The following is a 14,280-nucleotide window of genomic DNA, read 5'->3' on the forward strand; positions in this document are numbered from 1 at the left end:
CACGCACACTGCAGTGAGTTTACTCATTCTAGGCCCATTATTCATGGTTAACTCTAAAATGATGACCTGCCTATTTAAAATATAGCCTACTGAAGTTTGTTGCTTTTTCACAGGAGCACACAATTTTAAGGCTTGACATATTGGGTAACTTTTTTACTTGGTACAACCTCATCTTTTATATTTTACAAAAAAGTGGGTAATATATTGTGTTAATGTGCCATTTACTTTAACTTAATTAACTTTACTGTATTTTTTACTGAAATTTTGCATTTTGTAGATCATTTCACTAATATTGTGACAAAAAAATTGGAACTACTACTATTTTATTCTCTAGAGTTTCTGCTTTCAGAAAATAAAATGGTTCAGGATTTTTTTGCATAATCTTCTGGCCTAAAATGATTTTTCAAAAGTGTGCAAAAAAAATGCAAAAATGGTTTAGCAAAGAAAAGGTTTATGCAGCTATGAATTTTTTTTTGTCCTTTTATATCTGCTTGGAGTTCAGCTTCCCAGGTAGAACTCTCAATAAAAATACCCAAGAGGGGGTTTGCGATTTACGGTGTATGCAAACCACTAAAATTGTTGTGTCTTGTGAGCTGTTTTGGATGTCCGATCACATGTAAATAGGAAATGCCGTTTCTCAGCAGTCCTTTCCTCACACTAACAGCGCATGAGGAGAGGAGAGCTGGTAGGCGGCATTCCTCATAGGGGACATCTACACTGATCATCAGTGCTGTGATTATCAGGATAGCCCCATCAGTGCCTTGTATCAGTGCTGGCTGTCAGTGCCGCCTATCGGTGCAGCCTCATCAGTGCCCAGCGGTGCAGCCTCTCAGTGCTTATAAGCGCAGCCTCATCAGCACACATCAGTGAAGGAGCAAAATCACTTATTTACACAACTTTATAACAGAAATTAACTTTTCATTTGTTTAGCAAATATAAAAACCTCAGTGGTGATTAAATACCACCAAATGAAAGCTCTATTTGTCTAAAAAAAAAAAAAAAATTATTATTATACAGGATTTATAAAGCGCCAACAGTTTGCTCAGCACTTTACAATATAAAGGGAGACAATATAGCAATGATACAGTTTAATACAAAAGGGTTAGGAGGGCCCTGCACCTTGGAGCTTACAATCTAAGAGAGAAAAATATACTTTGGGTGGTGTTGCATGACTGTACAATTGTTATTCAAAGTGCAACAGAGCTGAAAGCTGAAAATTAGCATGGGCAGGAAGGGGGTAAAGTGGGCTAGTGTTTAAGAAGATGGAGGAGCCACTCAACACACTGCCAGCTGTGCCAGTGCTGGCTTCCTTTTTGGAAAGTAATAATAATTAAACTCCTTTGAGATTTTGTTTGCAGTTGCCTGAAGCTTTCTCATAGATGTCATGTCACCATATCTGGCTAAAAAGACTAGCATTTCCACAGCTAACTTCTTAAATTAGTTATATTACCAGACATGATTATTGATAACATCACTGCTAGTGCCTAATATGTAGATTTAAAAAAATATCACACGAACAATAATTCTTTTTTAAAAATCTTTATTAATTGATTGCACATTGTATTTGTTATCACACACCATTTCTGCTTTACAAACTAGTGCTACAATGTTGTCATCTTGCAGATTGTGAACAGCAAGGTTAATAAATTGTGGTCTTAACAATCCACCTCCATGGATAAATACACCCCACATAGTGAATGCCACTCTAGTTTTATATCCCCAATTTTTTGTTATAGTTTTAATGATCAAAGTTGAATGTTTGGCTATTACATTAATATTATGGTTTTTTTCAATATTATGTTCTTACAATAAGCCATTCTTTACCAATCATCTTACAAATTATGGCCTGTTTTACCATAATATTGCATACAAAAATGCTCCATCGCCAGCACAGAAACAGGTTCTGCCTCTTAGGAAAAGAAATGGATGAAACTTTTCAAGGAGGACAGGATTTTCTGATATATACACTCTGAACAATATCCTCTTACAATATACATATAAAAATATGTATTTAGGTGTCCATTTATGAACCAGCGGTAATAGATCGCTGTTCAGTTCTCCGGCATTCTCGGAGAACACAGTTCTCCTGTGAATGCAGTTTATGAAGCAGTTCTCCGAACGAAGGGAGAACGGTCTCCAAACGCTGGAGAATGGTCTACAAACTCTGGAAAACGGCTGATTTTACTATAATCTTGCGAGAGTACAGTAAAAGATCAGTTTACTAAACAGAGGTAAATTATCTCTGCTTAGTTTGCGGTCCCTCTGATTCTCCAGCTCTGGGCTGGAGAATCTGGAGGGAGAACACAGATCTCCAGTGAAGGGCTGACATGATCTCCTGAGTGTTATAAACTGTGAATGACCAGAGAATAGCTGAGATCCGTTGAATCGCAGCTATTCTCTGTGTCATAAAAGGACACCTTAGTCAGCATAAAGTCTGCTAATTCAGAACCATTTTGGAAGGATATATAGTGTAGTATTTAAATTCTTGGACACTAGGGGGGCATATTAGAATGGTGCAAGGTTACATTTAGGTTTACATATTAGTTCCAATAAATCTTATTTACCAAACTCAATATATGTAATAGCCTATATTTCAGAGACTATACATAGGTATTATTTTACTCTAATAGACAAAGAGGGAGTTTGGCCCCAAAAAAAGAAGGATTTTCCATTCAGTCTAATGAAGTGACCTCACTGCAGACTGGAATTCCTTTACTATAATAGTCTTATGGAATGTCTGTGTACTGCATAAAAAGCAAATGCAGGCCATTTAAAGGTAATGATACTGCAAGATGAAGCTTCAGTCTAGTTAACTGTCTATCAATGTTTAAGTCTATTGTTTAAGCAAAATATACATAAAAGGTGCCACATGAAAAAAAAAAAAGCTTTTTGAACATTTCAGATATTGAAACGATTCATGGTTGACATGCAATGTGTCAAAATACCGCAGCTGCTGCCTTAAAGAACATGTGTTGCCAAGATAGAGGGTGAAAGCAGATATTTTGGGTGCCACACCAATGAATTCAAAGAGCTACTGACCCTATGATGCACTGGAAAGGGGGGATTAACTAACACTGGACAATGCAAAATCTGGTGCAGTTCTGCATAGAAACCAATCAGCTTCCAGGTTTTATTGTGAAAGCTTAAAGTGGTTGTATAGGCTGAAGGTTTTTTTTTAACCTTCATTAATTCGCCTGTGTGCTGCAGCTCCCCTCCAGTACTTACCTGACCCCGATCTCGATCCAGCCCTGTGCATGGGAGCCTCAGATCTCCTGGGTCTCTCTCTCTCCTCATTGACTGAGACACAGCAGTGGGAGCCATTGGACACCACTACTGTCAATCACAGGCAGTGAGGAGTGAGTGGGGCTTCGGAGCAAGCTGCCTGCTCTGGGGGCATTCATCAGAGGGGAAGGGCTAGGAGCGCCAACGGGGACCCGAGAAGAGGAGGATCAGGGCTACTCTGTACAAAACCATCAACAAGTCTAGATAAGTATGACATGCTTGTTTTGTTTGGGGGGGGGTTTAAACCCAAGCCTTTAATATCTGATTAATTGAACAAGCTGAAGTTGATTGGCTACCATGCATAACTGCACCAGATTCTATGTTCACCAGTTTTAATAAATCTCCCCCATTGTTTCTAAGGCAATAGACAGACACATTTCATTCCTATGGGTTCAAAACATAAAATAATGAACCTAAGCTAAAGCTGCAACACACTGGAAGAACTACTGTTTGACTACTGGGAACCTGTGATATTTCTGCATTAGTGCAAATATGACTAAGAACACGTAAGGGTATCTTAGTGCATTCCACATAATAGTAGATTAAACATTACATTTGTTGCTACAGGATTATGAAAAGAAATAAGGTGTAGAACTTCAATTGGACCTTAAAATAGATGCGTTATTGTAGCTCATAGTAAATTTCCTAATAATATTTACCAAATGATCATTTTCACCACTTCAGATAGCTCATTTTCATTCTTTTCTTTATACACACTTCCTTGGAACTTACAGCTATCATCAGCCAGAAAATAAATGCATTTTAAAGCAATTATGTTACTGCTTGAAAAATGTAGAACAAAGCTGCCTACAAAAAGAAAACACCTAATATTTCCCTTTCTGTCAGGTGCTGACTTGGAACTTCACTCTCTTTAAGAGCTACAGACATCCAAGGATTCCTCTTGTCTGACGCCCTTCCTCGGGTTCCAGATGTCTGCTCCTACGCTGGGCTCTGTGGTTCCATCTGCTTGCCCCTATTCTGGTACAGGGCACAATAGTGATGTAGGCGCTGGCAGATGGAACCACAGAGCTCAGCAGGGACACAGGCATAAGACACACCTGAAAGTTTTGGGTGAGATGATTCTTCAGACAGTTGTATCTCTTGAAAAGAGCAAAGATCTGAGCCAGCACCCAACAGAAATGTAGGTATCAGGCATCTTTTCTGCAGGCAAATTTTGTTGGAAAAAAATCCAAATAGCAACATAATCATTTTAACGAATGATAACTTGTGCAGTAATCTTTGTGCATTGCCTTTTACAATTAAAATATCACACAATAGATCAAAATGATGTTTGGGCAGTAAATTCTACTGATTTGTGTGATGATACCTTTTGTCAGGGCTGCTGTTAGAAACCATGGGGCCCCAGATAGCCGACCTGATAGGGTCTCCCCCCCCCAAAAAAAAACCCCACAGTTTACTATGCTTCAGCTTGAATGAACACTGTGAGAGATTGGTACTGATCACTCATTGTGTTCATTCAGGAAATGAAGGGGCTTGTAAATGTGACATATTTACCAGACCATTCCCCCACTCTCCTTCCTGAAGGATCCTATTGTGTGCTTGCAGCTGGCAGTGGGAAGGAGAGGAGGGAAGTTGGCAGCACTGCGGGGGTGGGGGCATGCAGGGGGGCCTGGGCCTCAGAGGGAAACATATAAGGCACAGGGTGAGTGATGGGTGCACCAGGAAGGGGGGGGCAATTACTGGAACCGATCCCCTGTATAGCTCTAAGCAGCAGCTGAAAGCCAGCAGGAGGGAGAGGAGATGAAGCCAGCTTTCAGCTGCTGCAGAGAGAGCCATACAGGGATCGGTTCCAGTAGTTTCCCCCACCCCCACACACATCCAATTTACCCAGGGCCCCTGTGTGGGCCCCCCTGCTGTCCTGGGCCCCATACAAGAGGACCGGTGGTACCCCTTTATCCATGGCCCTGCCTTTAGTTAAGTAAAAAAAATTTAAGTAAAATAGGTAAAAAAAAAAAATTACATGAGAAAGTGAATAACACACTGTATTAAAAGTTAGACAGGTTCTACTTTTGTAAACTGAGCCTAATGTCTTAGGGGAACAATATAAGAAACATGATGAAGAGTAGAGCAGAGCAGAGCCAATGGAGCAAAAGTTCCTGGTGGCATAATGTTTTAATATAGTAAACACTTAGAAATCATAAACATCTGCAATGATCTAAGAAAATCTTACACTGTAAAAAGAGTAAATATATGGGAATTATTTCTAAATATTGGAGGGACTTTCAAAGACAATAAATGTCTTTTTAATTTGACACCAGATAAAATATGCTTTTGGCCTACTTAGCAAACAGTCAATGGTGAATCTGAAGCATTTTTTAATAAATACATATGAAAAATATCTTCATAGAAAAGGAATAAAGTTAAGACGGAGCAGTCTTTGCTTGAACCATTTTCTTAAAATATATATGGAAAAACTATATACCGCCTTTATCATTCTGAAACTTGTCATTTACATATTTAAATTCTTATTGAAAATATCAGTCTTAGCCAAATACAAGTTAGTCATGATATCTATGGTAGTATCCCTCATGGTGTCGATAATCATCCTGATAGCCATCTTCATATCCCTGGTGTGGGTAACCATGGTAACCGTATCCTCCATATTCATCTTCTGGGCAGCGCATTCCCAGTGACTGTTGAATGGCCATTTCCTGCCGTCTGAGCTGCATTGAGTCAATTAGATCATAGACAATTGCCATGGACCACATGGGTGAAGGATACCAAGATTTTACATTGCCATCCTTGCCAACCAGGAGCATAGAGAAATATTCAGGGCTGACTTGAAAGTAATTTCTTATGTCTTTCACCAAATTAAAGGAAAGATCTTCTCTGTCGACACTGGAGCTTCCTGTGATGGTCATAAATAGTTACATGTTATCAAAGTGATCAGGAGTAAGGTTAAATTAGACCTTTCAGTAACAAGTCTGCATTAATAAATCCCTGATATGTCACAATATACAGCAATAAGATGTTTTTTAAAAAAGTTGTACCACTAAGACTGCTTTCACACCTAAGACAGGCTGACGCAATGCCGCATTTTTTTTGGTGCATTTGTCACATGATAGCATAGGGTAGTCCATTCACTTGAACTGCCTTACACGTGACCAACTCATCAAGGTAGCTCATGTACCTTTTTTTGGCACTGAGCTAAGTGCGTTTTACACTGTGAGTTTTGTCGTGTTCTTTTGCAATTGCACAACAAAACATGGATCTACTACCCACATTTGGGGTGCCATTAAGAAATAATGGCACCACAAGCGTGATGTGCATTTTGCTGTGTTTTCCACGCATTTTCAGAAATCACGGGCAGAAATGGGCATTTCTGCCCATGTTTCCGGAACAGTTAGGCTCCATGCACACTGGTTGTTTTGATAACGCTGGTAACGTTAGCTGTGTAAAGTGACGTTAAAAACTGTGAATTATTCAGCTTTTGTAGCGTTTTTGCATTAATGTTTAGCGGCATTTTTCAGCGCTTGTGTTTTTTTAGAGTTTTTTTAACCCAAAAAAAATTTATGTGATAAATAAAATCCAAAAACGCCAGTTTGCGGCGTTTTACCATGTTTTGCCATGTTTTTCAGCGTTAGAGCATTTTTACAGGTAAAAAACTCCTCTAGAACCCACTAGTCCTGGGTTTTTTTTTCCAGCCAAAAAACATTGATGACAGTCTATGTGTGCATGGACACAAATGAGTGAATGCGGCCTAAAAGAAAAATCCTTGGGCTTCAGGAAAGTGACTTTGCCTAGGCTGAGATTATGTGATCAGTCTGCTGCAGGCAGTAGGAAGCATTCCTCCCTCATTGATCAGATTGCAACATTGTAACCCTGAAGCCATTTACAAGTGAAAGGCTGCAACCGGGAAGCTGATATGTGTTAAACATTTGTGAGCACAGCCAACAACTGCACAGGCACCAGAATGTACATGATTTATCTCTGAGGCCCCTCAGGCCAAGATACAGACGCTGGCCCAAGATAATGTTTGAACAAATATGGTGCTATCCATATATGATGTTGGTGCTTCAATTATGATTTGATCAAATATGTCTTTAATTACATTTTTTAAACATAAATTACAAACAAAAAAGTAATAATAAATAAAAACTATATTTTTAAATTTGTACTTGATAAAATTGAAGCCTGCAGTGAATTGAGAAACTTTCCAAAGCAAAACGAATATAATGAATAATAATAAAAGTACCACGTGCTATATATAAAAATTGATCCCATGCAGTGGGTAACTGAAGCACATGAGGGGATGGTTGATTCTACACTGTGAATGGGGAAATGGGGAGCGGGGTGGGGGGAAGAATAACTACAGGACCATTAAATTCCTATTGGACCGTCATGTATTGAGACATCATTCTAAAGAAAAGAAGTGACAATAAAAATGCCACAGTTACAAAAATACTTTAAAAGAGACGTTTGTTGTTTTTCCCAAATTACACTTACCTAGGTGGATGCAGCATCGGACCCCTGCCAGCTCTAAGTTTGAGAACTCAGGGATTACATGACTGCTGATCGCCGAGTTCTGACCGCTGCTGTGAGCAGAGGGTAGTGACTGTCAGTCACCACTCTCTGCTCTGCTCGACCCCCCGTGCTCACTGGAGTGCTGGGTTGTGGAAGGGGAGGGAGTGCCTAGCTCCGACTCTCAGTGGGATCTTTCCCCAGCCTGGACTGGCTAAGTGACATTGGCTGACAGCGGACTTCAGCCCGAACAGATTGCACTCCTATGATCCACTGAAGTACAGCTAAAAGAGTTTTGGCTGTACTTCTCCTTTAGCCCTCATGCACACTTGATGTTTTGATAATGCTGGTAACGTTAGCTGTGTAAAGTCATGTTAAAAATGGACGTTTTTCAGCTTTGTTTAGCGTTTTTGCATTAGCGTTTAGCTGCGTTTGCGTTTTTAGCAGGTTTTTTTTAACGAAGAAAAAAAAATATTTTTTTGGTCAAAAAAGTCCAAAAACGTCTGTTTGTGGTGTTCTACTACATTTTACCTCGTTTTGCCGCATTTTTCAGCGTTAGAGCATTTTTACAGCTACAAACTCTCTAGAAACCCACTAGTTCTGAGTTTATTTTTCCAGCCAAAAAAAACGTTGATTACAGTCTATGTGTGCATGAACACATAGGATAGCATGCTGGGGGGTTTACTGGCTGTAGAAAAAAACTTCAAAAGCCAAAAACAGCAGCTGTAAAAACATCCAGTGTGCATTAGGGCTCAAGCCTTTTACCTTGACTAAAAATAATTGATTCATCTTGGTTTAGGGTGGAATACAAATATTGGAAATATTTGTAAACTGCCAAAATAGGAAATGAGAAATGTATAAACAGGCCACACACAGCCTATAATTCATCTTTTACTTTCTTACCATTGATCGGGTAGAGTTCCAAAACACCTCCTCCTTCAACACCAATGCCAACCATTTTCAAAATAGCCATGTGTCGTAGTCCTTAAAAAAAAAAGCATTTGATTTTAGTAAAAAGAGAAATTGTTATCATGTAGTTCCTCTACTGTTAGTGAGTTTCTATAATTAATTACATATTACAATGTTTATATTACATTAGTACATAGTACAACATTCAGGACTAATCAAAATCATCTTAGCGACTAAAATAATTACAGCTGCCTGTAAAGGAACACTAATAATACTTGCCTATACCATCTGCTAAACCTTTGATCTTCTGTCTTGCAGAGCTACACCCAGCAGAATCTCCTGCATCCAAGATTGCCTCGGGACATACTCTGTTTATGTTGGCCATTGGTGTGGCAAGGTGCAGGCAGAGGCTGCAGCACAAGTACCTCTTGATCTGCAGAGCAGAATACCAGTAGCAGGATTTCCAACCTATTAAAGCATTTCTACACTTATGTCACACTTTTGCAGAGGTACTGAGGTTGAGTTACCTTTTGCTACAACAAGGAAGGGTGATGGCCTAGGGGCTATCTGCTGGGTTTGTATCGGGGCTCTTTGTGCTTTGTTTTAGGCAAAAGCCTCAACCAATAAAAGCACAATAGTCCCAGCCGTAGGCCAGACTGGAAACATAAAATGTGGATCCTGCAACACATAACTAACATGTTCCTGGGCAAAACGTCTATGCAAGTGCTACACAGAGAAATTCTAGGACTTAAAGTGGAAGAAAAGCCTAACATTAACTATTCTTAACCTCCCTGGTGGTAATCCCAAGTGTGGCTTGGGGTTAATTTTCAGTACCAAAAGCGATAACCCTGAGCCACACTCACTGTAGTGTAATTTACCTTGTCCTGCGATCCCGCGATGTCCTCCTGCTGTGTCCTCCGGCCAATGCCGGCATCCGTCTTTCGTTTTCCCTTCCCTGCGAGTGTTGCAACGCAGGGGGGTGGGACCGGAGGGAGATTCAAAAAAAGTAAAAACATGACATACACACAATACATTGTAATCTGTTAGGATTATATTACTGTACCAAACCATTTCACCTAAATTTTGTCCCTAGTGCTTTGTCCTGTGCCCTGCCTGCACTTTTACTGTTCTTTCTGCCTGGAAACTTGAGAACGTCCATGGCATCCAAAAAGTGTCCCTTTAGGTCAAAAGCGGTTTTAGACCAGCTAAAGAACAGCGATCGTGAATTAGAATCACTTACAGAATTTAGCGATAGTGACTCATGGAGAAATTCGTCATCAGACATTGAAAGGGACGACAGCGACGATTCTGCGACTGAGCTCAGTGATGTGCGAACTTGGTGCTCTGTTTCAAATTTCAGTGTTTTTGGTTTGATTACATTATTGAATTACATTTATTATTATTATATTATTATTTTTTATAATTATTTATTATATTATAATTTATGATTTTGTGTTTCAAACTTTATCATACCCGGGATGTTTACTAGATTTGTTTGGACAGATTTAAGTGAGTTATTCCTAAGAATTACAGGCCTACAATATAAAACAACAAATTTCCATGCAAAACAATGTACCACTTTGACATTCAAAAATAGTGACATAATCAGACCGCCAGGGAGGTTAAAAAAGCTACATCCCTCTTCCTCTTACCTATCCTGACTAATCTGTGTAAAAAACATGTGTGTGCTTACCCAATGTTAATTGCTTCTGTCTAGTCACATGATCCTACAGCTCCAGCTTCCCTGTGACAGTGAGTATGCTGCTGCAGGGGAGAGGAAGGGGCACCGACAAAGGCAAGACCATGAGTGCTATGGGTGATGTCATGGCTCCAGGAACTTACAGCCATTGTCAAGTGCTCCCTTAGTCTAGGTTCACACCTATGTGTTTTTCTGCTGTGTTTTGCATAAATGCACAGCAGTCCATTTAACATGATTTCCTATGGGACAGGTTCACATCTCCGCATTTTCACCTGGTGGGTTTTTTGGAAAGGGTCAGGGACTTTTTTAAATGCAAAATGTTATGTTTTTGGTTCTATAGACTTCGATGGAGACACTGCAGAAAAGCATGTGCATTTTTGAGGTGTTATTTTAATGCATTGTTTATGCATTTTGAGTTTTATTCTGCCCAGCAGCAGGTTGGAAAAAAAATGCAAAATGCATTAAAAAAAGTGCAAAAATGCAAAACGCATCGCTAAAAGCACCGCAGAAATGGATCAAATGCAAACTGCAAAAGTGTAAACCTAGCCTTACACAGAGCTGCAAGTACATGACCAGACTGGAGTAGATTGAAAATTGGTAAGTAGGAGGAGGGGGAGGGAGCATTTTTAAAAACAGGCATAATTAGGCTTTTCTTCCACTTTATGGCTTTTTCCCATTCCAGGCTCCAGGCCATAACTTATCAAGATCTGAGAAACAAAAAAATGTGCTTCATCTGTAACAGACAGAAATCCTGGAGTCCCTCACCATGCATAGGTGTGAAACCTAGGTTTACGAATTTAATGCGTTCTCCTGGACATTTCGTATTGCGAAAAATTTGTAAACAAAAAAACAAAACGATTCTGTGGTATTTAGCGCAAAATTAAAATTTGTTGGTAAATGCCACAAAAAAACATACGGTAAGCTGTTAAGTCCAATTCACAACAGCAAGTAAAAAAGATGCGATATTTATCACTATGGTTTTGCTGGAGTTATCACATGCGGTATTTTTTAGATGCAGCGAGGCCCCCCCCCCAAATGGCTAGGGGTCCGGTGTGGATATTAAGGGGAACCTCACACCAAAATTTTTTTTTAAAATGGCGTGGGGTCCCTCCCAGATCCATACCAGACCCACAATCTTTTAGGATTTTGAGGGGACCCGCATGCCATTTTTTTTTACATTTTGGTGTGGGGCTCCCCCAAAATCCATACCAGACCTAAGGGCCTTTTTTTTTAAATTTAGGTTTGGGTTTTTCCCTAAAATTCATACCAGACCAAAAGGGTCTGGTAATGATGAGGGGGGGGGAAGCCCCATACTGTTTTTTTTATCATTTGTAATTTCTGGCATGTTTTGTTTTCATTCAGCTGTCAGTGAGACACTCGCTGACAGCTTATGAGTTATCCGTTGTTAAGGACACTGCGGATGGTTTCCTTAACAACCAGCTACCATGCCATATATTACCGCATGAAAACATGCGGTAATTACCGCAATGCAGATATTTTACCGCAAGAATTATTTACCGCAAAATTCTTAGTAAATTGCACATTTGCAAAAGATTTACTGCTTGCGCTATTTTACTGCATTTTTTCATTCGTTATTTAACTCTTAGTGAATTGACCCCAAAGTCTTTTAAAGAGACCTGATTTAGAACAGCCTTTTCTTCTAAAACACAGTCAAATGGAAATATATGGATTGTATAAAATGAGGTTTAAACGGTGTTTGTTAGATCTCATTATCTTGTAACATTGTTCTCCCAACAGCTGCACGCAGTGCCTGAAAATGATATTGTGTCTTAGTGTGGTATAGAAGTTACTGGATCATTGGCTGCTTCTTTACACTTCTTATTCTGCTGCTACTCTGTATGAACAAGAATCTACCCATTGATCCTGTAATTGTGGATCAGGAAATGACACACATAAGTCTTGTACCCCTGCATGTTATGATTTGTGACTCATGTCTGCTTGAAAATACCTCAAAATTCCTTTTTCTTTGTAAAAAAAATGCTTTGCACATCCCTCACACTCCAGTGCTCTGTGCTGGCATAGCTGAGTCACATTCCTTGGCAAAAACTTTAATTGCAAGGAAAGGGAGGGGTCTCTGATCAGGCCTGTTGCAAAGTAGAGTGCTTTGGCCATCCACTGATTGAATATTTGGTGGTTCCTGATAATACAGCAGAAATTAGCTCAGTGGATGACCCTGTTTGTCACAGCTGAGAGATGTCCATCCTGACTGTGTAGCATGGATGAAGGAATCTGCAAGATTAAAGTGGTTGTACACTCTTACATATACCCTGTGCAGTGACTGGGCTCAGGTGATGCACAGAAATGTAAAAAATCCTCCTACATAAGTTGTACCTGTTTATCTGAGGTCTTCCTTCCACTACATGTTTTCAAAGTTCAGAATTTATAAAGCTGAACTTTCAGAAAACAGGGGGCGTGGAGCTGAAATTACACAGTACAGTGAGGAGAGCTCTGAGAGCTGCTTTGAGGAAAGGGACACACCCCCTTTCACAAAGCATACATGAAACTGACCTGAGGCTGTCAATCAGCTGGAGATCCCTCCAATGTCACCTTTTTACCTCTTGGTGTCAGGAAAACTTGTCAGATGTGCCTCATGCAGATAGCAGAAGAATGAAGCAGCAGACTGAAGTTACACTTAGTGCTCTTAAAATGGAAGTAAACTCCAACTGGACACTTGAACCTATAAGTAAGTTTATAATAAAGCTCACCTGTAGGTACAAGGAATGTCTCCTAAACATGCACCATTTAGGAGACATTCAGTGTTCCTGCAGCCAATTACGTCACCGGCGCATTTGATCTGAAGGAACGGCATACCCGTGCTGTTCCTTCAGAGCCCTGTGCCGTGGCCAAGACTACCGCGTGCATGCGTGGGAGTGGCATCATTGCGGCTTGGCCAATCAAGCGGCCAGAGCCCGCGAACCTGAAAGGAAGACCAGGTGAAGATGGTATCAGCGGAGACAGCATGCCACTGGAGGGCTTCGTTATAAGTCTTTCATAATGTGCTAGCATGTGATGCATACTAGCACAATATGCTATTATTTTTTGGTGGTTTACTATCGCTTTAATTGAGACACACTATAGAGGGATATGCTTTGTTCATATTTTATATCTGAGGTTTGCAACTACTTTAGCTCTGGTACCTGCTCTTCCACAGTTTGCTGTGGTTTCTCCTGCGAGTTTATGTATCCTGTAGTAGTGGTAGGCACCAATAGACTCAGCAATTAAAACATGATAAAGGTTCCAATCTTTCTCTACTATACTAAACAAAAGGTTTTTTATTTAATTAACATTTCTGTCTCTGTGGGAGCAATTAGCCATTCCAAACTGATATGGGGAATGGGGATGTGGGGGCAAATCTTTTTTATGGGGACAAAACAATAAAAACCTTTCCTATGCTATCCAAACAAGGTGAGTATTTGCACATTAAATCAATCAGATATTTTGTTTTATTTCCCAGGGGCTAGAAAATCAAATATGATTGGTCATCATAGGCAACTTTTTCACATGCTTCTCGCATTTAAAAAAAAAAGACCCATAATGTAAATTAGGTTTCTGTGTAATCTTTTTAAATAGTGTTGATGTTTAGTGTAGCCAATAGGTGGAGATGTTGCCTTTGTTTAAAAACAATGATCAAAAGCTCGGGCTTCTATGCATGTAAACTGTATATTCAGTGATATTAGTGATATACATGTCCCAGTATCAATCACTAAACAAGTTACATAGTTAGTTGGGCTGAAAAAAGACATGTCTATCAAGTTCAGGAAATGGAAAAAAAGTTAGGTGAATTGGATCCTGTCTAAATTGGCCCTAGTATGTGTATGTATGAATGTGAATTAGGGAACCTTGAGGGTTAGGGACTGATATGAATGTACAATATATATATGCGTAAA

General features: G+C 39.7%; 1 protein-coding gene across 1 annotated transcript in view; it reads right to left on the minus strand.

The window, feature by feature from the left end:
• Nucleotides 1–1,523: 1,523 nt before the first annotated feature.
• The window catches only part of CCDC80 (coiled-coil domain containing 80), a 179,233-nt gene continuing 166,476 nt past the window's right edge, over nt 1,524–14,280 (minus strand). The window contains exons 7-8 of the mRNA XM_089665167.1: nt 8,668–8,748; nt 1,524–6,151 (exon numbers count right to left, since the gene is read on the minus strand). Coding sequence (XP_089521293.1) covers nt 5,802–6,151; nt 8,668–8,748 — 431 coding nt within the window. The 3' untranslated portion in view covers nt 1,524–5,801. The remainder of the gene's footprint in view (nt 6,152–8,667; nt 8,749–14,280) is intronic.

The sequence above is a fragment of the Staurois parvus genome, unplaced genomic scaffold, assembly GCF_062004578.1.
Source record: "Staurois parvus isolate SC_StPar_1 unplaced genomic scaffold, SC_StPar_1.0 ptg002140l, whole genome shotgun sequence".
Lineage (NCBI taxonomy): Eukaryota > Metazoa > Chordata > Amphibia > Anura > Ranidae > Staurois > Staurois parvus.